The 26,933-nt window shown below is 37.8% G+C and overlaps 1 protein-coding gene across 10 annotated transcripts in view; it reads right to left on the bottom strand.

Annotated features, from left to right (window-relative positions):
• The window catches only part of VPS13B (vacuolar protein sorting 13 homolog B), a 465,113-nt gene that overhangs the window by 21,051 nt on the left and 417,129 nt on the right, over positions 1-26,933 (bottom strand). For all 10 annotated transcript variants that reach the window (XM_086741084.1, XM_086741085.1, XM_086741079.1 and 7 more), the window contains 14 exons: positions 26,453-26,614; positions 16,616-16,771; positions 15,028-15,291; positions 14,789-14,872; positions 14,446-14,621; positions 13,782-13,952; positions 12,910-13,111; positions 11,711-11,899; positions 11,140-11,286; positions 9,739-10,022; positions 8,427-8,554; positions 7,639-7,838; positions 4,990-5,108; positions 2,998-3,821 (listed from right to left, as the gene is read on the bottom strand). In XM_086741084.1, coding sequence (XP_086597210.1) covers positions 2,998-3,821; positions 4,990-5,108; positions 7,639-7,838; positions 8,427-8,554; positions 9,739-10,022; positions 11,140-11,286; positions 11,711-11,899; positions 12,910-13,111; positions 13,782-13,952; positions 14,446-14,621; positions 14,789-14,872; positions 15,028-15,291; positions 16,616-16,771; positions 26,453-26,614 — 3,106 coding nt within the window. The remainder of the gene's footprint in view (positions 1-2,997; positions 3,822-4,989; positions 5,109-7,638; positions 7,839-8,426; positions 8,555-9,738; positions 10,023-11,139; positions 11,287-11,710; positions 11,900-12,909; positions 13,112-13,781; positions 13,953-14,445; positions 14,622-14,788; positions 14,873-15,027; positions 15,292-16,615; positions 16,772-26,452; positions 26,615-26,933) is intronic.

Genomic DNA, 26,933 nt, shown 5'->3' with positions numbered 1-26,933 from the left:
TATTTTTAACAAATTATCCTTGCCACTGTGTGAAGTGATGAAAACTTGGGAGGGGCGGGGAGGCGTGTACAGATGGAAGAGATGCTCATTCTGCTTTTTCTGATCAATAATGTTGCAATAATCTGATACAAGCAGCCTCTTTTTTTTTTTTCAAATGGCCTTGGCATTCCTTGTCCTGAGGCGGTGACGGGATGGCATGTGGTGATGGAAAGGGGCTGCACGACACTGCAGATTAATGCCTTGCTGCCCTGCAGGCATCGCGAGGCTGGGACACGAAACACTCCGACTCCACTCACCTGTTTGGCCAGTCAGCATGTTCAGGAATGAAAACCAGATTAAAACCAGGAATGAAACCAGTTAAACACAAAACTGAGGGGTTGCCTCAGTTGGTTGCCTGGTATCCCAGGGATGGGAGGTTGCAGTTTGGCCCTGGCCTGTGAGCTGTCTGTTTTGGGAAGCTCTGGAAGGAGCATGCTCACCCTCGGAGAGTGCACGGGAGGAATGTGCAACCTGCAGCAACGGCTCATTGGCCAATGCTCAGAGCAAAACGAATGGCTCCCCACTGCTGGCATGGACCACCCAAGCAAGGAGGAAGGCGGAGAAGTAAGTTGGGAAAAGGAAAATGATGAATCAGGAATAATCCCTCAATTCACAGGCTCTGTGCTGCATTTTACTTTGCAGAAATATAGTATCATGCCAGGTTACTATTTCCCAAAGTATGCTTAGTAATTATATCAACTAATATGAAATAATTATGACTATATTAGCAGAAAGCCACTGCATTTTCTTTACAAGCAGCTACAGGGTTAGATCTGGCTGGTACCAGTAATATTTTTAAACAGAATTTTATTAACTTTTAAATAGAAGCCAGCTTAATTAGAAAAGGATGGGAGATTTCCATTGCAAGTTTTGCTAATTTAAGACAAGCAATGCTAATCAGCATATTTGAGCAGAGCTCTCCAGCCCCATTCACTGCTTATGAGACACGGATTTTGGCCGCTCCTTTGCAGCATTGCGGCAGCCTGACACACTCCCTTTTAGCAGGTTTTGGGGCAAATTGTGCCCATTCTCACAGGGCAGCAATGGTCTTGCACACAGCCAAGGGCAAAACAAGACTATATTCGGCTTGGAGCACAAGGCTGTACGGGAATGTCGTTTGTGCAGATGTTACAACAATTCATGTATGGGACAGTGGTGAGCAGAAGGGAGTCAAACAACCCATCATTTTGCAGATTAATGTGGTTAAAATGCAGGAGAGTGAGGTCCTCTTGCACAAGAGACCAATCCAAGAAGTGTAACTCACCAGATGGCTGTTATCTACAAACTCAGAGTTTGCAGACCATATAAAGCTTTTTGCTTGAATTTTTTGTCCTTTTTAACTTTGTTGACACAGTCAGCCTTTTGACAAGTGTCACAAACTCTTCAAAATAAAGCATCTTCTTTGCTCAAGCAAACATTAATCAACACAATCCGCCATTTCAATCATGGTAACCACTTTCAAAAAATACATTTTAGTTCTAGTGCTTTGAGTGGGATTTAAGCAGTAACTAAATATATGCTTACTTATTTTCCTGAAGAAAAGTTCCACTGAAGCAAATCTTATTTCTTAATATTTAAACTTGCTTAATTTCAGCTACATCATGAGCCCAAATCAAGGAGTGGCCTGTGCACTGCTGCACACTGCAAGGGTAGCACAGGAGGAAAGACCAGGACCAGGCTCAGGAATCCCTAACTAGCATATGTGCCTCACCTGAGATGTTGTGGATGAAAAGCCAGTATAACCCCAATTTCCTGCTGCAGTCTGTCACCACTTGTATCGCTACTCCTAGCCAGTTATGGGGAGAAATATTCACCATATTTGGACACAGTTGCACTCTTAATTAGCAAGAAACTAGATCTCCCCTTTTGTACTATAGGATTTGACTGTAAATCAAATTCAAAAAAGCAGTAAAAAGAAAAATCTGCAAATTTTGCAAGTGAAATAATGCAAGAAAATAATGAATTGATGCACAATGTTCTAGTGCACAATTGTGTACACAGTTGCCATAAATCAGCTATGCAAGTCAGGTACGCACACAGTGAAAGACCAGATCAGCAACTCTCTATTTATAAATACCTGAAAGGCATGTGTACAATTCTGGAAACCATGCACAGAAATCAGGTTGCAGCTACACTTGCAGCACAAATGAAAGTATCAGGATTTTGAAAATCTGATCATTAAAATTGAAGGAAAATAAATTCCATGTTTCAGTATGCAGTACATTACTTGTGTGTGATCAAGGAGGAGCTTCCTCCTGTCTCAGGTACAAATTCCATTTGATGCTAAGACAGAGCAGAGACCAAATTTTATTATTTCTAAATTAATATTTATGGGAAACAGAACGTACCTGCTAAACTAACAGACTAATTGCTCATTATTGATCCTATATGGAAAAAAGTTACTAAGAGCAAACTTCATAGTTCTTGGATCAAAGGACAACAAACATCTGTGTGCCAGTTTAGCATGAAGGCTGTATGAAGAAAGACAGATTCCTAACCATAAACTGCAGCCAAAAGGAGTTTTAACAACAAAACAACATTCAGGGCTATAATTTACTTCTGAATGCAGAGCAACATGCTGAATAATTTGATTAAATGTAGTTTTGGGGAGTGTATGTGAGGAATGTGATTTGATTTTGACTAGCTCTATAATATAAAATGACAAAACCTAAGCCAGCTAGAACACATTTTTATGCTGTGTTCAGGGTTTTGTAAAGCCTTCAGGCAGCTGGCTAATGTTTAGCACAACTTTAGAAATCTTCATTGGTGTACGCTCAGCCATTTTACTTCCCTTCTGTCGTACAGCAGGACATTAAAGGTGTCTGAAAACATCATTATCAAACAGTGTTTGAGGAAAACAATAATTGTATGGCTAACATCTAGGTTATTCAGCTTGAGAGGCAATTACAGAATCCTAGTACCTAACACAAATGTTACATATTATGGAGAAGTACTGACCTGCTCTGAAAAGTGCTCCAGCAGCATAATGCATGGCCAAGGCATGGACAAGTTGCCTGGCAGTGGTGAAGATGGGTCCTCGCTCAAACACAGAGAAGGAGAGAGGAGTGTGATCTGAGGCAATATACAGTTTCAATGAAGCATGAATACTGACAAGGAGATTAACAGGTTGTATTGTTAATTTTCTTAACTTCACTGGCTTGACTAAAGCTCTGGCATGCTCTCTCACTTGTTCAGGCAGTATCAGGGTAGTATCTGAAGTATTCATGGATTGACAAGAGGTTTTGTTTTCTGGAAGATATGTATCAAACAAAGTCTTAATGTAGTAAACAAAGGTGTCTTCCACATACAGCCTAGCTGGTTTGAGCTCAAAGCTGAGGTCATTCACGTGAAACATGAAATTCTCTTCCTCAGAAAAAGCAATGCAGAGTTTTATAAAGCAGTTTTCCTTATAGCTTTCCAAATCTCTGCTACAAACAATGAGATTGTTTACTCTGGACCACTGCACGGTCTCATTTTTCTCTCCTTGGCACAGCAGGACTGCAAAATGGAAATATGATTTGCTGTACAACTGATTGTCCAGTTGCAAGTCTTCACAATACACTTGGAGACGATGAAACTGTGGGAGGCCTTCCACGGCATCCTGCTGGAACTCCTGTGACAGGGGGCTTGGGTAGCTGGTGGCTGGGGCCATGTGGAGGAAAATGTTGTCTGCTGTAAGACGCAGAAGTTCAGATGACACTTTGTGGTTTGTAATATCATCAAACGCAGCAAGACTTAACTGACCAATGAACATTTTCAGTGACAGGGTTTGCTCTTGACTTCTAGGCAGGAGAGAAAAGAAGTTTCATTACTTCATATATTTTGAGTTCACCAGGCATCTTGCTTTCTGAAAAAGCTGTCAGGAGAGACGTTCTCTATCATACATGGGAAACTCATTGTGCAAATCCTATTAATGTTAATGGGATGTGGCAGCCTTAATCACCACAGTTGTTACCACCCAGGTCGTCTAAGAAATGCGATATTACACATCTATGTCAGGGTTCTCTTTCTTTCTTATCAATCAACAGGATGGTTTGGACAGGAACTCTCTATACACAGTAATTCCCTATTGGATTTGCAACAGAGCCACACAGTAAAGCAGACAACCAACACAGTTTTCTGATAATTCACGTACAGCCTCAGCTGTTACTATATTTTCTGGGAACCACTACTGAAGGTTACTATTATGGATAACTCTTTTCACATCACACGCAGTGAGTGTCTTCCAATGGATTCACCATAGCATTGAGGGCCTCCCCTCCTCCAGTGTTAACTGCCCATTGCCAAGTTTAACTAGGAAGTGGGCTATTATGTACTGCTGATGACCAATTTCTCGGGGATTAATACTTAATTACAGCACAAATAAAAATAGTACAACAAATTCCACTCTAATTGTAACAGCATTGCTGAGGGTCAGGCATTCTGCATCTTGGAAATAGGTACTGTTATAACTGCACTTGAATGGAGCTGAGGACGAGGCTGTGGTGTGTGGGGAAGTCTTCTAAAGAAGAGTATTACAATCAAGTACAATCACTGACTGTAAGACTATTTCTACAGCCCTTGCACATCAAGCTTCCTACCAGTTTTAGTGTGAGCTTGTACGATTATTGATGACAGAACCTCGCTAAATGTATTTTAAAGTGATGAACACTCTCGAAATCAATTAGGAAAATGTCTTTTTTTGAATGAACAGCTCAGGACTTCTTTTTGTATGAGACATATAGTGTTTACCCTAAAGTGACATGACTTTTGATGTTAGATTGTCCTTTTTTAACTGTGATATACAAAGCATAACATATGGTCTAAACATATGCCACAGAGCATGCAGCAGTATTAAACAAAACAAACAGTTAAGCCAAAGTTCATAAGTCAGTTAACACTTAGAAAGCTGACTGACCTCTCAGCACTGTTTGGCAATGCTTTTTATCATCTTTTATGTGCTTTATGTACCTGTTGAGGTTGATTTCGACAGGTCCCGCTCTTCCTTCTGGAGCCAAGGTTATGACTATCGTTCCACAGTGATGGGCAATGTCCACATAAACATAGCCAAAGCCAGTTAAGAAGACAATCTAGTGGAGAGAGTTAGAAACATACAGAATGATACTGAAATTACTATTTTTAATGTCATAATTTGAATTAATCCTATTAATGCCTTCTGGTTGAGATCTTTTACTCGAATCAAGATATTGTTCAGGAAAAACAGAAACAGATTTCAATACCTCAGAAAATAAAAGCTCTGATAATTTAAGTATTTTAGTTGTACAGCAAGAAAAAATTTGCACCTCATCCTTCAACTGTATAACTGAAGACAATTTTATAAGAAACTAATCCAGAAATAAGTAAGATGTTCTGGGGAGGGGGAGGTTTTATGAGAAAAGAATAAATAGGAAATTATAATTTACGATTTTGGATGAAGGAGAAAGGCATATTTCTTGAGCCATGCAAAATCCTGCCTTCTTCTCCAGAAAAATAACTCCTAAATTTACATTATGTTGCTATGCCCTAGCTCAGAGCTGGTTAAATGAATGGCTGATATTATGATGCAAAACACATGAAGACTAAAAAAATAAGTAACATTTTGGATTCATGAAGACTTGCTGAACAAATCAACACTGAACGCATTTTTAAGCCATCTGAAGTGGTCTGTTGAGAACACCTTCACAAGCAAGGTGCCACCACAAAGAAATGGCAAAAGTCTATTGGAAAGCATAAAATGTCTAAAAGGCAGGAAAATGGGAACTTGACAACAGGTTTGTGCCTTGCTTACAGGTGAGCAAACCTTCATTCTGAACAAGTCATCCTTAGGAATAAATATTCTACTTAAAGAAATCACGTATTGTTTTTGGAGCTTAATTCTGCAATATTTCCATGCAAATTGTGTGTTTTTCCAGAATATAAAAGATTAAGGTCTTTTTAGGTTTGGAAAACTCACAGCAGCCCTTGTTAGAGCAAGCTGGCTTCTGTTCTCTTGTTGGGCTACTATCAAGACAATTGTTTATTAGATTGTAATGACAGAAGCTATAACTTAAAGGAATGCAAACTCAAGGAATAACACAAAGATAACGGCCTAGCACAGGTAAAATAAACAGTTGTTTGTCTAGGACAAACTGTTGTAACATTACTGTTAACAAGTCACCAGAAGGAAAAGCACTTGGAAGGATCAATAGGATCAGCACTTAAACTGATTCTCATTAAGCTGTTTATAATAACCTTGTACAGATAATTAAATTTCATTCATCAAATTATGTTTTATTCTTCTGAGAATTACATAGAAGAGAATTTCTAATTTCAATATGTCAGTTTTAATCCTTTGCTTATCTGAAAGAGATTCTCAATCCCACATGATGGAATTGGAGAAAAAATGTCTTTTACTGAATTTTCAATACACCCTCATTATTCTAAAAAACCCCTCATTTATTTTAAAGATTAGTCATTTTTAATTCCAATTTCAGATGATTCTGATGATAAAGACAAATACCTTAATTTTAGTAAATTCACAAATTTTTCTTTCTAATAGGATAAGAACCACATATCTGTGACTAGGTAGAAAAAGTACAAATCACTTAAGATCCTCAAAATCCCAGTTATTTCACAATCTGAACCAAGTTGTACGTGAAGCTATTAGCATATTCCTCATTTACTTACATTTATAGTTTTCTAACAGAGAGAATGATTGAGAAATCCTGGGGAAATTCTCTACATGTAAACCCTAAAACTTCAATAAGAGAAGGTTACACTTTTTATTTGGAGAGTTCTTCAAGTAGACAATGATCCCCAAATGTTGTCTTAGCATCTAATTCCTTCTAGAAGCCAGATACTTATAAAGAACCTTGGTCTGGCATAACATTAATGACTGAAATTTGAAACCTTGCATTGCTTGACTGGCTTGCTGAATGAAACTGAACTACTTGCTATATAACATAACACTCAATAATCAAGAGCATTTTGTGATTGGTCCCCAGGGAAAACATCTGAAACTAGTATTTCTTTCAAAGAGTCAAGTAGTTTATGTTGATTCCATGTAAACTAATGACTTCAAAGATGGAAAAAATTCCCATCAAAAAGAATTGCTCCAGTCAAGGAAGTTTTCATTTACCTCAAAACAGAAGAAAAATAACAGAAGGAAAGAGAAGAGGGGGTTTGTTTTGTTTTAGAAAGACATGCATAGCTTCTGTGAAGACACAGAGGGAGAATGACAGTGATGATTCCTACAAGATGTAAAGATAAAAATCCTGTGATAATTAAGTTACCATATAGAAGAATTTTCCTGGATCCTGTGGGATTCTTTGCTTACAGGGGCTAGAAATTTTCAGGACTGACTTTTCCAGGGAAGACCAGGTTGATTAAAAAGAAGTGAAAAAATTCAGTGCTAGAAATCTTATCTTTTATCTAGCTGTTTTTAAAAGCAGACAGTGAAGAAGCCAAGTATTCTAAATTTTCCAAAGGAGGCGACTTAGGAAGGAGAGCTCCCAAGACTTGAATAAAAATCCCCAAAACCAACAGAAAGGATATGCTTATTGCAGAGGAACAACATATTGGGTGGGTCAGGAAGTTAACCATTTATGCTGTGAACTAGGAAATAAGTTTACAATGATTTACTTGTGTTCCTTGATTGTTGATGTCCACAAAATCACTCCATTCATTTACTAATTCATCGGATGATATCACTTTCAGAAGAATGCTGGGCAACAAATCTCTTGCCTTGCAATCTGGATAGCTGGAGACTTGATGGTAAAGTTCATGATGAACTGAAAGTTCAGCTGGAATCTTTCTACAATAAACTTCAAACTTTGGTGTATCTGAAATTTTATAAAATATACAACATTAGGGCTTTCTAAGACCTCACCTATGCTGACACAAACAAGGACATTTCCGTCTGAAATATTACTAATAAATAAAAAACCTACTCTTCTATTGGTTTGAATTTTATGTGTTTGTAATTTTTTTCCCTTTCATTTTTATGTCATTAAGATTTACACAAATAATGTTCCACTGGTCGTCACATTAACATACTGTAACTGGAATTTTGGCAATATGTTGTGTGTTACATGTGCAAATCTGAGGAGATCTAAATGTTCTACGGGATTAAACTGATTCAGGAAAACTCCACTGCCTAGGAGTTTCCTACACTCATGTCACCTCGACAGCTGGAACCAGGCAGACCAAAAGCCTAGAGCCAAGTTGATGCTCTTGACCTCACAATTAGCTCCACTAGCTTCCAGGCTTCAGTATCTTCCAGACTCTTTCACTTTGAGATAGACCTTTATGAGGGCATCACGTTCTTGTTGTAACCAAAACACATACTGAACTCAACTTTGTATTGGAGATACAGTAAAATAATTTATACTACAACAGTGCACTGTTTCTAATTACTGCACACTACCTACCTTTGAAGTTCTCTTTTAAAAGCAATGGGACAGAGCACCTATTGTGGATAATTATACGAGGACTAGGATCTTCTGTAAGTGTTAGGTACGTCACACCAAGATGCTCTTGATAAGTCAGTGCTATAGCTCTAAAATAGAAGCATATATATTTGATTATGCATATATTTTTGATGAAACCTGTAAGTATTATTACTCTGGATAATTACAAAAATTCAAAACTGGCATCTGTAAGATTCTTTATGATCAAGTTCCAATTCCACAGATATTTATATACATTTAGGCAAGTACATATCTCCACTGAGAATTATATTCAAACAGAAGAACACGTGCAAATAGCACGAAAAACAACATTAGAGAAGAAATCACTTCACAGAGATTGCTCATGAGTTAAATTGAGCACGTGTGTTTGCAAGATGAGAGCCCTAGCCAGCAGAGATTTATATTAAATTAAAACCATGAGATTGTAGGCCTAAATTTTCAACATAAATCTTCAAAATTTTCCTGAAAAGTTTGCATGCATACTTCTTTGATACACATGAAAGATATTTTTAACAAACACATAAATTTGTAACTGACTGCTCCCCTGGAATGATCCACCATACTATCACCCTTTCAAATGCTAATGTTATGGATCACCACTACATAAATTTCCAAAATGAAAATAAATTAATTTAGTTCTACTCATTAGCTACATAAAATATCTTCATATATAAACACAAATTCTTTTATTTTCTTGTGCACATGTATCGGTTATTTCTAAAAAACTTCACCTTGTGGCGATGTTAAAAATCTGAACAGTCTGAAAACTTGATTAGGAACATAAGATCCTCTATGCCTGTCTCAGAATTATATGGAATCCTTTCCTTGTTCTTTGCATTTTAATTATTTTTTAATCTGAAGTCTGTGTGAGAAACTTTAGTATCTACAAGGATACCTCTTAGACTCTACATTTTTGTATTGTATTATTTCACACTGTCCTTGAACTCTTAAATTGTTACCCCCAAATTAAAAAAGTCCATAATCTCGAATATAAACTTTTCATGCTCTTATTTTGTATGCATGTAAAAAAATAGCAGCCTATACATTATAAAAATTGTACAACTTGTACATGGTCATAACACTAAACCATTTACAATAAAAGCATCAAAACCATCAAAAGATAACCATTTTTAAATTAAAGTAAGATTTGCCCTTACATATGGGAGGCATGTGTTACTCTGACTCTCATATTAATCTCTAATGGTTTGTTATTAGCTGGGGCTTTACAGCAACAAGCAAAGTTCTTTATTCATGACTGTTCAGAGTACAGTACCTGGTACAAAATCCACTTTCACTACAAACCCCTGTGGGCACTGCCACGCTCTGTCTAGGAAACTCCTGTTTAATGACAGCCGGTAGGCTCCACAGCTCACAACTCCCAGTGCAGCCGCCCGGACTGAAACTCAGCAGCATGCGTTTTTCAGTAAGAGGTGCCCCTGAGGCTAAGGGACTGGTGTCCGACATCACGTCCCAGCAGGGCACAGTGCTCAGTGTCTCGCTGGATGGTGGCCCAGATGGAGTGACACTGAACACCGTACTGTCTGATGAGTGGAAGTCCTAAAAAAAAAAAAAAAAAAAAGATGGTGGTAGAATGACATGCTGGCTCCTAGCAGCAAGTTTATTCATGTTGACCTTGGACAAAACAGTCTCAAGTAGCCAATTGATCACAACTAACCAAAGGTTGCACTAAGTCCACTTTATTAAAAGCTATTTGGCCAAACTCTGTCTTCAGGTATACTTGTGCAGTGAACCAAGCACAGTTTTCTACACTCTACTCTCAGTTGTACAACATAACTCCACCAAAAGCAACAGCTATGTCACTGTAACACAACTGTGAGAAGAAAATCCATTTATAGATACAAAACTAAGCATGGATTTTAGCCTCAACATTCTTCCAACTCCCCATCCCATAAGACTGGCACAAAATGCATGATGCACAAACGTAGATACCAATATGAAGAAAATGAATGCAGAAGGAAAACTATGCAGAAATAGGGAACCATAAAAATTCGTTTATCTGCCAACTCCTCTAGCTAGTTTGACCCTGAGAATTCTTTCCACATATTTTACTATAAATGTAATCTCCAATAAATATGTATAAACAGTTGATTAAAATATATTGACCATGCATACATTTTGGTTCCTCTAAGCTAGTTCTTAAATATACTGTGTGATTATTAGAAAACTGATATTCACGATTTGATGCAGTTCGCTGAAATACATAAACTTTGGGCACGTCTCTAGTTCGCAGCTTTGCTCAGATAATTGGAATCTTCCCAAAAAGAAAACAAAAAATTTTCAGCCTGCCAGGCCAATATACCTCTTTTACACACAAACTCAGTAAAAATTCTGAGAACAATTTCAACAGCTACTACGGATTATGCTGCCTATTTTATAGAAATGGCCATTAGTGCCTGAACAGATGGAGAACAGGCAGAACTAATTCTGCAATGTGCAAGAATCTTCTGCTTTGCACAGATTTCTGATCATAGTTAATTACTGGAGTTGAATTTACCCAGGATTCTGTATTTTAAATTAAAATTATATAAAATAATTGATCAAGATTACGTCTAAAGATTTCTGTTCAAGCTCTGCTATATGCAGTTGAGACCACATAAATCTAACCATCTATGTACTACAGATGACAAACAAAGCAGTATCCACAGTGCTTTACCTCTTCTCCTGAGTGAGGTTTGGAAATAGAAAGCTGTGGCCTGTAATAGATTTGATATGATGTATCATTGATTATTGTTGTCTTATCTTCTATCTGTAGAATTTGTATACCTTGTCGAACCATCGAAGAAATGCAGAACTGACACAACTGTAAGATAATAAAAACAATGATGAGGTCACACATAAAACCACAAAAGGTATTGAAATACAGTGACAGAACAGACATTTTCTTTTTAACTGTGGAAATTCTGTCTGTATTCATGCACTTTATAACTGGAGCCACATCACATATTTTTGAAGTCACATCTGTCAATATTTTCCAAAGAAGACTCGAGAATCATTAGTCCTTTTTTAAGGAGATTTTGCATTACCTTGAGGAGTCGGGCAGAATGTTTCTGACATTCTAATTCTTTAAGTTATAGTTCATACATTGTTTGTACTCTCATTATGTTTTACATGTATTAACATAATTAGGGAGGAGCTTTCACACTGCATACATTCAATTGTTTTCAACTGCTATAGGACTTTGTTTTCAAAGATAAAGTTATAAATCATAATAATTTTTTTCTAACCTTTTGATGGCCTGGAAAAGCACCAAGTTTTATTTCAGTTTCAACAAAACCTTCTTCATCCAACGTTACTACTTCCCCATTATCGGCATCCTTCCATTTCGGGGAGGTCACATTATGAACCAGTTTAATTGCTACTGATTTGTGCACAGTATTAGTGTTTGCCCAGTATATTCCAACCTGAAAAGCTTCCTGCAAGCGAAAAATGATCAATTATCACTTGTTGACAATTCCATACACTTCTAGAGTTAAACATAGTTTCCAGTATGTTGTCAAATCACTTTTTCCTCCCTTTCTCCCTCTAATTTTTCCTATGTGGTACAAGGATAGATGAAACCACAATGTGGACATGGGACTGACCCTCATGGTGGAATGAAGACCACAGTCTACACTGAGACATGTTAATAGGCAGACTTTTTTTTATTAACAGACATACCTGGGGGGGGGAAAAGATGGCAAAATAAACATGAAGTATCAGATTGTCCAGTTGGAATTAGCAAGCTGCTGTGTCAAATTATTTTAATTCTTTCAAAAATAAAGAATATTGGGGTTGTAATAAAAAAGCATGTGCGTGGCCAAGCTAAGGTATGTGAGAAGTTCCATTACACAAAACTCTGAATTCAGGACGGTAGGCATCCTAAAAAAAATCTTCCTTGCTTGTAATTCAGCCTATCTCATTATCAAACCTTCCCTGGTAGCATATGAGCTATGAAACAATTTGACCTAAAACACTCTCAAGCCAAACATTCCTCCCAGGCTTTCAGTTTTGCTACTGAGGACAACACACTTCCCAAGCAACAGGTTGGCACAGCAGGGACCAAAGTCTATATTTGTCCTTCGCAGCAATTTACTTGGGCTGCCACACTATGCCCATGTTGCAGATTCATTGGCTGAACTGGGAGGAAGGAGAGAAGGCTGCCATATCAGATGGCATGCAGGTCGTCTTCCTACAGTGTCTTACAGACAATTTTTCACTATACATCTTTAAGACATGTTGTTCTTCAAACATTGCTATCAAATATGTCATGCTACCAACTTGGTGGCTCGGTCAGCGTGGCAAATTTCTATTGTTATTTCACCTCCTCATCCTGTGACTAACAGACACAGTGACTGGAAAGTGGGAACCATTTGGACTAGTAACCATTTTTTGGAATCAGAATATTTAGCAGAACTGTGCCTGTTAATGTGAATGGCAAAGTTACCTCAAAGTTGGGAGGTACAATTACTTTCCCAGTAGGTACTTGAAGAACGATCTTCTCTCCTTCAAACAGCCAGAGGTCCCACTTGGACTGATTGATAAGCAAAGCCCAGGGCAGGAGTTCTATCAGCAGAGTTTTAACACATGGTTTCCACACCGACAACTTTACCCGCATTGGACTATCCCATTGTGAGAGTTGTTCATTGCTGTTCAAAAACAAATAAACAAAAAGACAAAGTCAAAGGAATAATAAATTCAAGATTCCAAATGACAAGCCATTATTTTCAGAAATTTGCAAGGCTTTCCTGTTTTTGAAATAGAAAAACAATCTCCTCTTACCTCATCATTCTGGAACATAATGAGATGCTGTCAGACAGATCTAGCTACACATAGGCCATAAAGCCATATTTTTAACTGCATAACCTCAACCTAAATTTGGTCAATAAAATAAATGCCTTAACAGAATTACCACTGTCCTTCAGAACTAAACCTGCAACTTTTATAGTCATAAAATCACTTTTCCATTTTTTTTCCAGCAACTCCTCCTACAGCAACTCCCTGTTTCTGTACTGAAACAAACAGCTACTGAATAAACACCAGCCTCTAAAGCTGCAGTAAAGAAGGTGCATTCACAAAAAAATAGTTCAATTTTTTAAATCATTGCTGATGCAATCTTCTCTGTGTAATCAAGGGCAGCCCCTAGACTGACCTCAATTTTCTCCCACCTGCAACAGTTTCTGCAGCTTACATACAGGAATCATGTAATTACTGAAAACATATTCAATATGTTGATCACATATAGTCTTCTTGAACGTGATTTCAGTTTATTTGAAAAGGCAATGCAACAACCATGAAGAAAGTTTAGCAAAGAATTACCTGTCTGAATCCTTCCTACTATATGGCCATGCAGGCTGGGGAGGATTACCGGTGCCATAGAAGTCAGACAGTATCTGGCTGACGTTGCCACCTGGATGGGATTTAGTCGCTATCTGTTTAATTAGCGTGGTTGAGATAGGGACTGCGCACTCTGATGGATCATCTTCCTCCCTATCATTGAAAACAGATTCAGTCACTTACACAACAAGATCAAGCATTAGTCGCACTAACATTTTATTCAATTAAGCTTTCCAAGAGTACCCTGCAGTAGGAATGCTCTCAAGGTAATCACGGATGAATCAAGTTACGATATCTAACAAGTTCCTGAGCATCAACTGACAGGCAGGAATTTGTTATGACACTGTAATGACTTTTGTGTCTGAGACCCTAGAAACATTTCAGTATTCTCAAAAAACATTTCAATATCATTCAGGAATTTATTTTTCAAAACAGAAAACATGGACTGCTTAAGCAAACAAATGTCAATGTACTTAGCACAGTTATACCAAATTTAATATTTCCTACCATATAATTTCAGGTCACATATGCCTGTTCTGTTGTATCTCCTCTGCACACGCCATACTCTTAGAAAAAATGTTGAAGTGTAAATTATTCCTTCTTTTCCTTACAAATAAACCATTTTCAAGGAAAGTAAGTATTTTACCTGGCTTGAAACGTCAGGTGGTGTGTAAGATCGGGTTCTATATTTTGCAGTGCTTTCTCCTGTCCCTTCCCTGGAATGACTTGCGTTTCATTCAAACCCAGACTTCTTTTCTCTAAATGTATGATAATTGGGTCTGGAAGATGGCTCCTTACAATGAAAAGAGGGCTGAAAACAATCTACAAAATGAAAAGAATGTATCAATTCAAGGATAATTTTATTCCAATATTACCACTGTTAAAATGAGCTATTAATAAATCTTTAAAGGGGGTTATTCTCCACATAATTTATTATAGGACATGTAAGGTATAAACATTTAGATTGTAGAGACATTAAATATACTTACTAATCGTTGCTGCACATGAGAGTTGGGCTCTAAAGTCAAAATTGTGCACCACACATATGTAATTGAACTCTTTGAAGATGGTACCTGTATGCAGAGAGATCAGCAGCATTACACTAAAATTATTTCAGGATAATAATGTTCAACATTTCATCATATCAAACAAAAGTCCAAACGCAAAGTCCCCGGTTCTCTCAGATATTTTTTAATGCTATATTCCATATACCTATTTCTAATCATACCTGAACGACAGTGCTGTGTTCCGTATGTTTAGAACTTAGACATACGTCTCGGGACCAGTCTTCATCTCCTGTAGCTTTCACACTTAGCTCGGTAAGCTCATTGTTTTCTAGGACGTAAGAAGGTAACTTCTGCTTGGCTGCAAGGCAGTTGATGTGTTCTTTAACAACGGCCTGTCCATCCTGACTAATGTAATGCTGAACGACTTTCAGTTCAATACTTTCAGAAAGGTAACTACAGACTGTCTGTCTTCCACAGATTAGGATCTAAAACACAAAAATATGCAGCTCATACATAAACAATTGTGAAAAAGAAAGGTTAAAATTGAATTACAGAGTGAAAACCTGTACAAGAATAATCTCCCTATTTTAGGTTTTCCCAAGCACTGCTGAAGGCAGTGAATGGTGAAACATTATTTTTATTGGCTAAATGTATGTGCAATTTCATAGAAACCTAGGCATTAAAACACTTGAAATATTGCTAAGGCACTGTTTGGGCTTGAAAGAAACATGTAAAATATCCACTTTCCTTCCCACTGAACTCAGTCATACTGCCAATGGCTGACATACTTTTGGTTTGGATTTTAAGAGTACTGTGATGGTCTCTGAACGCAAAGCCCTTTCTGAGCAGACGCAGTGACGCACTTCACAAGAAAAGTTTCTACTGACACTTCACATTCCCATCACAATTCAGCGATCCAGATCTGTCAGTACGTTTGCTGTTTTAAAGATTATAATTCCATTAAATGGATGTACGATGTTCCTGTATTTAAGTGCACTCACCTGGAAAATTACCAAATTTGAGTTGCTGTTGTCCACCATATTATCAGTTGATTATCATAGAACATATATCTGACTTTTTCTAAGTTATATCAAGGAACAGTATTCCACGTCTATCCCTGCTACAACCATCTTCATTTGCTTTTCATTAATGAGGGTGCACACCCTAGATACAACTACAACCAAATCTGAGCAGGGCTTTCAGTGACGCCAGGCACTGTTCTTGTCTGATCAGCTGCTGCGCAACATAAGGCGCTCTGCCATATCCATGAGCCGAATATGTTATGTCCACCACATGCTCAGGCTTCTGCCAACGCAGGCAGAATGACCGCAGTGTTATTACAGATCTCTTTATAAAGACAGTATGTGAAAGGCTACTGCTCAGCAGTCCATTTTCAAATGTTAATTTGGTCATTACTACTTACTCTTTTAACAATATAAAGGCCTGAATTACAACCCAGAATAAGATATGAACAGTTTCTTAAGAAAATATAAATTCTGCTTCTCAAGACCTTAAAACATGCAAGAGATTGTGTAACTTAGCACTGTCAGAACTTACAAACCACGCAAAGGGATGTTTCCTGGAACATGCAAAATATGTGGTGGTAATCGAGCTTTTAATTGCTAAGATCCATACCAAAGGGAAGAAAAGAGTTGTAAAACCTCCCAAAAATGCCTCTAGAAGACTGTTACACTTGGTTTTTTTTGCCAACCCCAGTACAAGAGAATAAATAATAAGGTGACTAATTTGTGAATAGATAACAGTTTAAATCACTCATGTTATTTTTTCCAAACTGGGTCAAATACTTACTTGCTTTTGCACTCCACTGAGCTGCTGAACCTTGATAATAAGTGATGCTGTCCGGCCCTTGTACTGAATGGTACGAATAAAGGTCCCTGTATTGTCCACACTGAATGGTTCAGACCACCGCCAGTTTCCCCAGCCTTCAATACAGATGTGTAACAGCTGGAAAGAAAGCAATTACTACTTCAATACATAACTGGGAAAAAAAAAAGCCTTGCAGTAGGATAGGAATTCCCATGACAGAGAAATATTCTTGGTTTTAAAACTCAGCAATGCTAAGCACACCAGTTCTCTGAATGATCCACTCATTCTGTGATTTCAGATACAAACAGAAGAATTAATACTGTTAAATGACTCTGCATCACGCATTTCTATAAATTACCTGCTTTAACAGTGTATTTAGGAGAGTAAAAATCCAGCATACAGTTGCTCAGAAAAAAAGGGTATTTAGACTAGAGAGCATAAAACAGGAAATAAGAGCTTTTCTTTACTGCCCTAGAAATCCATTCTCTTTATTACCAGCAAGGTGATATGGAATGCAGGCCCAGGCCAGATTTTTTGCCTTCAGAATAAGACAGAAAATTACAAATACCCTTCCGTTCAAAATAGAGGAGGATGTAAATGTATTTGTATATATCCTTGTTAGCTCACACGTATATGTGTGTTAAATGTAAAACTTAGCATATTGCTGAGAGATGGGAAACATTTCATTTCTTACACAAATGTGGTGGCAAGTTAAGCTTGACTGCATGAGAAGAAATTTAACTGCATAATTATACTCCCTGTGTGATTTATTCCGGAGAAGGAGTGGCTTTTTTCCAGTTTAACTTAAATCACTTCCAGAGCAATACAGTCTTTCATCATTTGAAGAGCCTTTCATCCATTTACCCACCATACGCACTTACCTCTATCCCATGGAGATTCTTTAAGCCAGAGTAGTGAAAATTGGTACTGTTCCATGTAGGTCAATGAAGTTACATAAATTTACGCCAGCTGAAGATCTGGCTATTTAGCTCTGTATAGATCTTTTGTGGCTGTGCAAACTTAAGGATGTGAGTTATATATAAGGGATCAAAGCAATAAGCATTCTGGGTAAAATTTATTCTTTGCAGAGGGCCAGCACAGAGGCTAAGCATCACTTAAGTCCTTTAAAAGAGTTATATAAAGGCCTTGTGGGAATTCCCTCCTGAGGGCTGAATTTCACTCTGATTTTTGACATCTGTCATTAATTAATTTAAGTAATTGAGAACAGGATCAGGCCCAAGGTTTGATTATTTACGCTAGCAAAAATTGAAACTTGTAAATATTATGTTTGCCCATGATTTGTTTCCAGAAAGAGATCACACTGGCCATGGGTCTGGCCAGTTGGACTTACTGAAGGGCTGGATGTTGGGTTTTTTTTCATTGTTTTAAGAAACAACCGCAGCAACAACTTTCAAAGATATTACAACTCAGTAGCCTGTTTGCAATTTGTGGTATCCTCAGCACAAGTTACACGCAGAACAATAACATCTATTCAGTGGGTGGCTTTTGAATTTGCAAGAGTGATGACTGTTGCATTCAGACGCGAATTAGTTTTACTCTGGAAGCACAAAGGCTAATATGTGCCAGTGCCCACGCGGGCATGCATCTGGATGCGCACATGCGCGGGCACAGCTTCATATTCAAGATTATGAGGGAAAGCTGTGCACTAGGACACTCAAACTCATAAACTAACACGTCGCTTTCATTCTTAAGTATTAGTTACAGAAAAGGAAAAACACAACAAAACAATCCAACTGCAGTGGCTGGAATCAGTTCAGTTTCTTCCAGAGGCAGCTGGGAATAAATCTCATCACATATGAAAACTAAGAGAAGCAAGAAAACTGTTTACTTTGGAGAGACTGGTAGCTGGAAATGACAGCCAAATAATGAGAAAAGGTACTAAATGGTCAGTTTCAGCTAGAAGACACACAAAATACGGTGCGCTCATAGATCGATGTCATATAAATGCCATAATTGATGATTAGTAATTGTATGTAGCTCCAACATTAGGATGTCTCCCACCCTGTATAAACAGCTTTGCTCACAAGTTGAATGTTCCCAAGGAACATGCTGTCAGCTTTCCCTGAGCAGTCGTTAGCCCCCAAATGCTGCCTTGCTAATTTTCTTTGTAGCTCAACAATTAGTCTGCATTTAACCTCGTGGTTCAGGGAGAAAAATAAAAAAGAGCTATTGTCATATACTGGCATTTTCTTATTTTACAAACATACTATCTGTGTACTAGTAAATGCTACATACAAAGGGAACAGCCTTCATAAGTTATTTTAAAGATATCAAATATATTTCTACTAATGACATAACAACTGTAAGAATTGAGTACTGTGTAAGTTTACTTTTGAGCCAAGAAACCGCATTCCATTAAAACGCAAAGGGGTCTGTGGTTGAAATCAGTTATTTAAATGTGAGATTTCTGGAAAATGTGTGTAGAAGTAATTAGCAAATGACACTAAGTGATACAGAGATATATGGCAGGAAATAGAAATTGAAGTAATTTTAGAAAATTAAGTAATCAGTTGTTAACATTATTTTAGCAGAAGATGTCATAATAGATGGTGTTAGATACTCAACAAGGCAGAGCTCTAAAGTTATAAAACTAACCTAATATTACAGATTCACAGTAATTGCTATGTAACTCCCTTTCATTTATTAAGCTTTAAGCAAATGCTAAGTATTTATTAGACACTCCTTAAAAAAAGTTCAACAAGTATAGCTAGGTATGGTACATATATTAGGCAAAAAGAGAAGTCATTGCAAAAAAGTACAAAAATATTCAACAGACTTCAAAAGCATTCTAACAAATACAATCCAGTAACAAGTGGCAGTTTATAGCTTAGAGAGAATTTCAAACCAGCTATTATATATGTGAAGATAGGCACTCATTTGTGCAACCATTTGATTTCTGCGTTTTCTGTTGGGGAAACATATCAACAGACAACAGAGTTTTTTCTTTTAACTAGACTTTGTTGTGGTTTGGATTTGTAATTCTGAGCCATTATGGATTTCTGTTTTGAGAGGGAAAGAAATTGCCTTCAGGAGGCAGACTAAGATGAAGCTGCTCCTACTGGAGCGAATGGTTAGAAAAGCTGTACTCTTTATTGCATCTTTTCACAGAATGTCTCTGTGCCCTCCTCAAAATTTACCTAGATTTTCAGCTAGATGTGCGAGTGAAGGATACGATCTGAGTAAATCAAGCTAAGTGTCATATGACAAGGCATGAAGACTAAAATGAGGGATTAAAAATGAGACTAAGAATGGAGCCTGTCCAGAAAAGGCAGCATTTTCCAGCTGTGTAAGTAATTTAAAGCTTGTGCTCTCAAAATGCTTAGTGATACAAATTTGATTTCTACTTCGCTTGTAGATACGCCAAAGTTAACTTGGTTTCACTGCAGTTAGATTATATCTGTCTTCCAACTGAAAGTAGAAAATGCTTTTTGGAAAGAATAGGGGTTATTGCTCTCAACTGTGAGAGACTGGTCAAGTGAGGACCTGGTTAACGGTGTGGAAGGAGTTGGCTATTTTAGAAGATACAAGATAGTAAAATAAAAGCTCTGATGATGCAGCAGCACAGGCGAAATGGAGACCTGGAGATGGGAGCTGAATTATAAGGCTTGAAGCTAAAGCAATTTTTTTCATTGAAAAATTAAAAGAGAAGGATGATCGGTATTTTTGGTTGCGTTTTCAGGATACAAGGTGGCCCCTGGCCAGCATTAGGACTTACAACAATAAAACCATAGAATCAAAGAATAGTTTAGGGTTGGAAGGGACCTTTAAAGGCCATCTAGTCCAACCCCCTGCAAGGAGCAGGGACATCTCCAACTAGATCAGATTGCTCAGAGCCCCATCCAGCCTGGCCTTGAATGTTTCCAGGGATGGGGCATCCACCACCTCTCTGGGCAATTTGTGCCAGTGTTTCACTATCTTCACTGTAAAAAAACCCCACAATTAGTATTCAGGAAAACAGCGAATGGAATGTTCATTCTGTACATTGTCAGCTGCAGCAGCCACCAGTTCCAGTTTTCTCACGGGACCTGGGAGATCTCACCAGTAAGTGAGACAGCAGGCCAGTATGCAGCATGGGAGAAAGTAATTTCCATCAGCCCCATGCTGGCTAGTAGAAAAAAGTCACACTCACAGATAAACTCTGACCCTGGGGGCTCCTGGAGGTGTTCAAACCTCAATATAACCTGCAAAACAGGCCTGAACCTCGCAGGTAGAAACTAGCTCTACGCACTACAGAAAATAAGCTTTTTGGTTAAGGAACAGTAACTGAATTGCAAGTGTTCATGTGATTCATGGATAATACCAATCCTTGCCTGCCCCAGGTATTATCTAGAAAGTCAATTACATATATTATAACATAACCATTGATTTTGAATGCAGGACCTCAAAGTAAAGCAACAATATAATTCTCACTACTTGAATGGTGTAAAACAAAATAAAACTTTTTTTTTTCCCCTGATGTTGTTCTTTAAATGACGTGTGGAGGATTATGTAAAGTACAAAAGGTTGCGCAGAGAATCTGTAACATCCTTAAACAACAAACCAGAAAATATCCCAATAATAACTGATATATAAGTCACAGTTTCTAAGTTTGAACCTGCAGAGTACTGTATATCATCTTGCACTTTATATAACCCAATACCTGAAACAATGGCAACTTGGAAATAAATAACAATGAATTATGATCCTGCTGGAGATGCAACATAAATTAAAATTTGGCTTCAGTCTTTTTTTTTTTTTTTTAGGAGAATGAGGAGGTTCTTAAAGCTATTTCCAAATCTTCAACTGCCGTTAAAATTTGTTTATAAATGTTTATAAAATTGTAGTAGAAGTTGTGCTTTGCAGGCACACTATTTAAAATAAGAGTAGAAGAAAAACTTTAAATAGGTTCTAGTGTAGGTATTACTAATACACTAACCACTACTAATATCTACTCAATAATTTATAAATGTACATTCAGAAAAACAGAAAAGCAAATGATAGAGATATTTTCCCTCAGCTTCTATACTAGTAGCAATAAGGTGGCACATAGCTGTTTTGGGCATATTTACCTGCTTTGATAAGAAATAAATCTATTTTGTTCATAACCAGTAACTTGGCCACTTTCTCATTGAAGTCATCGCCCAAACCAACATAGGAACTGATTTTTACCTACTACAACTGCAGGTTCACGTTAAAGACAGTGAAAAGTGAAAATGGGCTGTTATAACCCTAGCAGGAGACTGTGGAGAAAGGTTTGGGAGCTGCTACTTTAAATGCAGACTTCTCCTATGCAACATGTTTTGCAGCATAAGCAAAAGAATGACTCTAGATCCACTATCCTCTGCTTCTTCACAGGACTCTGCTGAAGTTTGAGTGTGGGGAAAAGAACTAGCAATAAATAGCATGTTATAGAAAATTTTTGCTGTTTACTTGCAAGCAAACAATCTCTGCAGAATACATTTTGGGGATTTTCATATGAATAGCTGGTTTTTACATTTGCTGTGATCCCTAGTGGGACCCTCTGACTATCTACTGTCTTGCAAGACAGAATTCCTTAACTCTGAGTAAATTGCTAGGAAGATCTGATCTCTTCTAACTTCAGAGTTTCACCCTATGTATCATATGCTCCAGTTCTTCTCCTAAAAAACACAGCTGTCTTGGAGACAAACATGACTTTTGACATAACTGGGGCCCATCCCACAAAGCAACTTGAAGATCAAGATAAGGAGTGCAGACTGGATCCAATAATAATGTTTGAGCCAGTGTTGTCTGTAGAGCCCAGGAGTGATGCAGCTTCTCTTCCCTTGTAATGATATCTAACAGACCTCTAGCTTTCATTAAAATCTGCAAAAGGAACTCACAAGGTCTGGCAGCTTTCGCTAGAATTGCTTAAAGCCTCAAATATCATCAGTTTTGGACTTACCCCAGCTCTGAAAGGGACTATATATTTGGGGGTGTCTTATCCCTAAGGAAGGTCAAAACCTCACGAAATCTGAGGAAAAACATGGGGGATGGAGCAGAACAGAAGAGTGAGGATTGGACCTCAGACTTATTACTGAAATATTAGCCAAACTAGCGAGACTTGCAGGAATCAGAGTGAAAGTTAAAAAGGAAAGGTTAGGTTCCCTGAAATGTAGAAGATCCGGGCTGTGAAAAAACGAAGGAAGGAAGGAGCTTTAAGTTAAGCTAAACAGTTGGAGGGATACCATAAATAGGCGATAAATCCAAATCCTTGGTGTGCCATAGCTGTTTTTGTAACACGAAAAAATTGAACAATTTTTAATTATAGCTCATAGTAGCTTCAATAATAGTAAAATTAATTCTAAACATAAATAAACCATTATATAACTGTCTCCTACTACAAAATTAACTTATTTTAGGTATATATATTTAATTGTCTTAAATAATTCAAATGGGCAATTACTGCATCTATCACTATGCTTAATTAGTAAAAGAAAAATGGAGAATTTTATTGATGTGAATGCGAAAGAAATACAATCCTTTTAAAACTATTTATTTTCATTTAACTGAACTGCCTTGCCATACTAAAAAAACATTTTGCAGAGGTTAAATAAAGTATTTCATGGCAACCGCTGCTTCTTAGTGCCTGTGTAACAAGAAACATGAGCCAGCCGAAGTTGTGCAAGTTGGTTTTCTTTCCCAGTAAGAGAATGTGGTATCTAAGACCTTGTCCTAACTGATTTTATCCCCAAGAGTAAGTCAAGTAAGTCAAGTATGAACTAATGCCTGGAGGGAAGTCCCTGACTCCAGAAGTATGGATTATTTCACATTTATCTTGCAATCTGCTCTCAGAGTTCTTAAAATTCACTAACTTGGCAAGTTGGGAATTATCATGAGAAATGAAATAATTTCATAACTATGAAGTCATCTAGCATTCCATGAATATGACACTTGGAGGGTTTGTCCATGCTTGGGCATTATTCTGACCTTTGCATAATAAGCTGTAAGCCAATTTTGCATGGAAACAATTAGAAAAGTGCCATAGCATAACAGGGATAGCCTGATGTCTTAATTGAGTTGTTGTTTTCATTTCAAGGATTTGTATTAATCATTGAAAAAAATTACCTGACAACATTTGCAATAATATTTAAACAAACTTATTTCATACGATCTAAAATTACAAAGGATTGTGCTGTTTAGACTGTTTAGATGAACTGTCTTTCTGAAGCATGCTAAACTTACAGTGATTTGTATTTAACATTAACCAAATGAACAAGGCTTATAGATGGATGCCAAGATTCTCCGACCTTTGTAAGAAAATTTGCTTCTATCTCAACAGCGTGTGGAAAGCCTGTGCTTCCATATGTTTTCAGTGAAATTACCTCAGTGCTATTTTTCAGTCTCTAAATTTTCCAGCAAGAGATGGCTGTTGAAAAACGTTAAAGGAGCAGAAATACTCTTGATATTATTCCAAGGGCTGGGACAAGGGAGGTATAGCCCCCGTACTATAGAGCCTGCTGGCCAGCAGTGTGGTTGAGTCAGGAGTGAGCTGTTAGCTTCACCATCTCCTGGGACATGGGAATCCAACATGACACTCCTGACTGTTTATCAGCCCAATTCTTCAGTGAATCTGAATCTGATCAGAGCAAAACAGAATGGGGAAACCCTTTGACATCACCAACTTTCAGCTGAAGAATGAATAGCTAAAAAATGAATCTGAAGTTCCTACCATCACCTCACCCACTCCCTAACGTGTGATTTGGTTTTCTGATTGACTTTTCCACTTTCCATCCTGCACTTTTATTTTTCATTTAATATGAAACTTACATAGTGGCCACAAAACTGGAATGTTTTGCACAGTTCAAGTCTGTGACTGAAAGGACAAGTTAAAGATCAATGTTTTAATATTTAAGTTCTCCAGGTGTTGCATGGCTAATGCCATATATTGTACTCGTGGTCTTTAGCAGCTCGGCTGCAACTGACAGAAAGAATCAGTAACAAGCTGCAATTTTAACTCTTCTGCTTTCCACTGTGCTTGAGATAATCCTTGTTTTCAAAAGTCTTTCCAGTCTGCACCACTGTTGCAAGTACACCATTATTAGAAACACACCATAATCCTAACTGCAGCATTAGCAGAACTATCTAGAATGATGGTCAAAAAGAGGATTCTCTCAACTGAATAATTTATGTAAGTAACCAGAAAACGGATAAGAAAAATTGTTAAGAGGAAAGCCTTACGTAGTTCCGGTTTTATGTATAATTGCCTTAAGCATTTCCTTCTTTTTCCATGTGTTTATGAAAAGGTTTAATGATTTTTTTTTTTGTGTAGTTGCTATAAAAGTGAGTGATAATTGGTTATGAAGTATGGGTCACATTTAGCTAGCTTTCTACAAGCCTGGTTGTTTCTCCCTCACACAACTGGAGGGAGTTATGTCAATCGTGCAAGTGTAAATACTGTCACCTGATGAGTGAGGATCCTGTCTCACGATCTGACATTGTCCAATTGCACAGAGCACAGTCACCCATTTGGGCTACTTGCCCATCAGCTGGGGCATCACAGGCGTTTTGCTTGTGCGAGAAAACATATGTCCTTTTTGAAAACGTGACAAGGGACGTACAGTGTCTCTAAGTGTCCAAAGGTCCCCGTCTGTGCACTATTACACCAGCGCACACACAGCTTATAACAACTCCTCTGTTGCTGGGGTGAGATGGTCCTTTATTAGCCTGCCTTCCTCTTAACTTATGCCTTGACTTCAGTGTCAGCTGCAACTGTTTACTCTGGCTGAATTTGCTCTCCACAGATTACCACATTCATGTAAAATCTAGTAGTTTTACATATCCACCAAGTGACATATGAATGAAAAACACAGGAAATTTGCCATCTCTGCTTCCCAGTGAAACTTGAAACTTGTTAGCAGTGAAAGTGGGCACAGCTTCTGTTTAGAATTACCATCCAAATTTCACCTTCTTTCTGACATGCAAAGGCTGGTATTTTCCAAGGCTCTAGAGGAGATCTGAACCCTCATCCACTACGCTTCTCCTAGGATCTGTAAAAAAATTAGTAACTCTTCAGCACAGGACTGCTGCTCAGCAAGTGGGGTGGCACAGGTCTCTAGTCTCCTACTCAGCAGGAGCTGGAGAAGAAATGGCTTTGCTGTCTCCTAAATACTTTTTTCTTAAGATTTAAATTCTTGCCCTAATCTTGAATCAAGATGAAAAGTTCACTTTTCACCATCACTCAAGAAAACCAACAACATGGTTTCATCGAAATATTTCCTGTTGTTAATTTTAAAATATTTTATTTCAGTTTCAGTGTTTATCCTTAGGAAAACACCCAAGAAACAGAAATTGCATTATTTAAACTATTTAAGTGGGGTGCTTCTGACAATTTCAAATCTTTTCTAATGCAAGCACATGCACAGTTGAGAGATTTGTCCAGTTTGACCCTGTTCTGCAAACAATTTCAGTGAACAGATGCTTCTGGTAAAAACAATTCATTAAAAAAATTCCCCAAACCTCTAATGTACATCACAGAAAACAGACACTGATCACTTAGTTATAAAAACCTGGCAAGCAATCGTCTTTTGCTTTTTTTCAGAAGCTTCAGTTTCCACAACTGCTCAGTTTTACAAAAAGCGGTTGTGCACATCTAGTTCTACCCTCAAAGAACTTCTAAACACTTCTGGCTTTCCTCACTCTTTGTTTACCTTTTCTCTCTGATGCAGCCCCAGCGTGTGTCTCCTGAAGGAACTGGAGCATTAGAGATAGTTGAGACCACAGAGAAAATCGAAGAATCAATGCATAAAGCTACAGTCAGTTTTAGCAATTGCTGCATTTGAAGGGCTGTTTCTGACATACCTGTGGGGACTTGTGAGAGCGCCAGCTGTACTGGTGACTGTGGAGACTAGCCAGCAAAATATTTTCATCAGTATCCACCTGGCCAAACCGCAGTGTCTCTTGTGTGTCATTACAGATCACAAAATGGCTGAAGACCAACTCCTCTGCTTCAGGGCATTGGTTCTGAAAGGAAAGGGATATGAAAGCCAGTAAGCACCAGATTAATTGCAAGACATTTGGCAGCTGTCTGCCCAGTGGTGACTGTTACAACACAGAAATGCCTCGGGATCTCTTGCCATTAGCTTTGGTCTCATAGTACTCTACTCTGTGCAAAAACTAGCGTTTGGGTTGACAAAATATATCCCAAGACTTTACATATTTTACTTTATGTTTCTGTAATGCAAACCTTAAAGATTTAAAACTACAGTAAAACCTAGATTTCCTAACTTATGTAAAAGACTTAAACGAAATTAAATTCAGTTGGAAATGACACGTCACACGG

This window comes from Chlamydotis macqueenii, chromosome 2 (genome assembly GCF_036417535.1).
Source record: "Chlamydotis macqueenii isolate bChlMac1 chromosome 2, bChlMac1.mat, whole genome shotgun sequence".
Lineage (NCBI taxonomy): Eukaryota > Metazoa > Chordata > Aves > Otidiformes > Otididae > Chlamydotis > Chlamydotis macqueenii.
The sequence above is the reverse complement of the archived record's forward strand: the minus strand, read 5'-3'. Positions and strand labels throughout refer to the sequence as shown.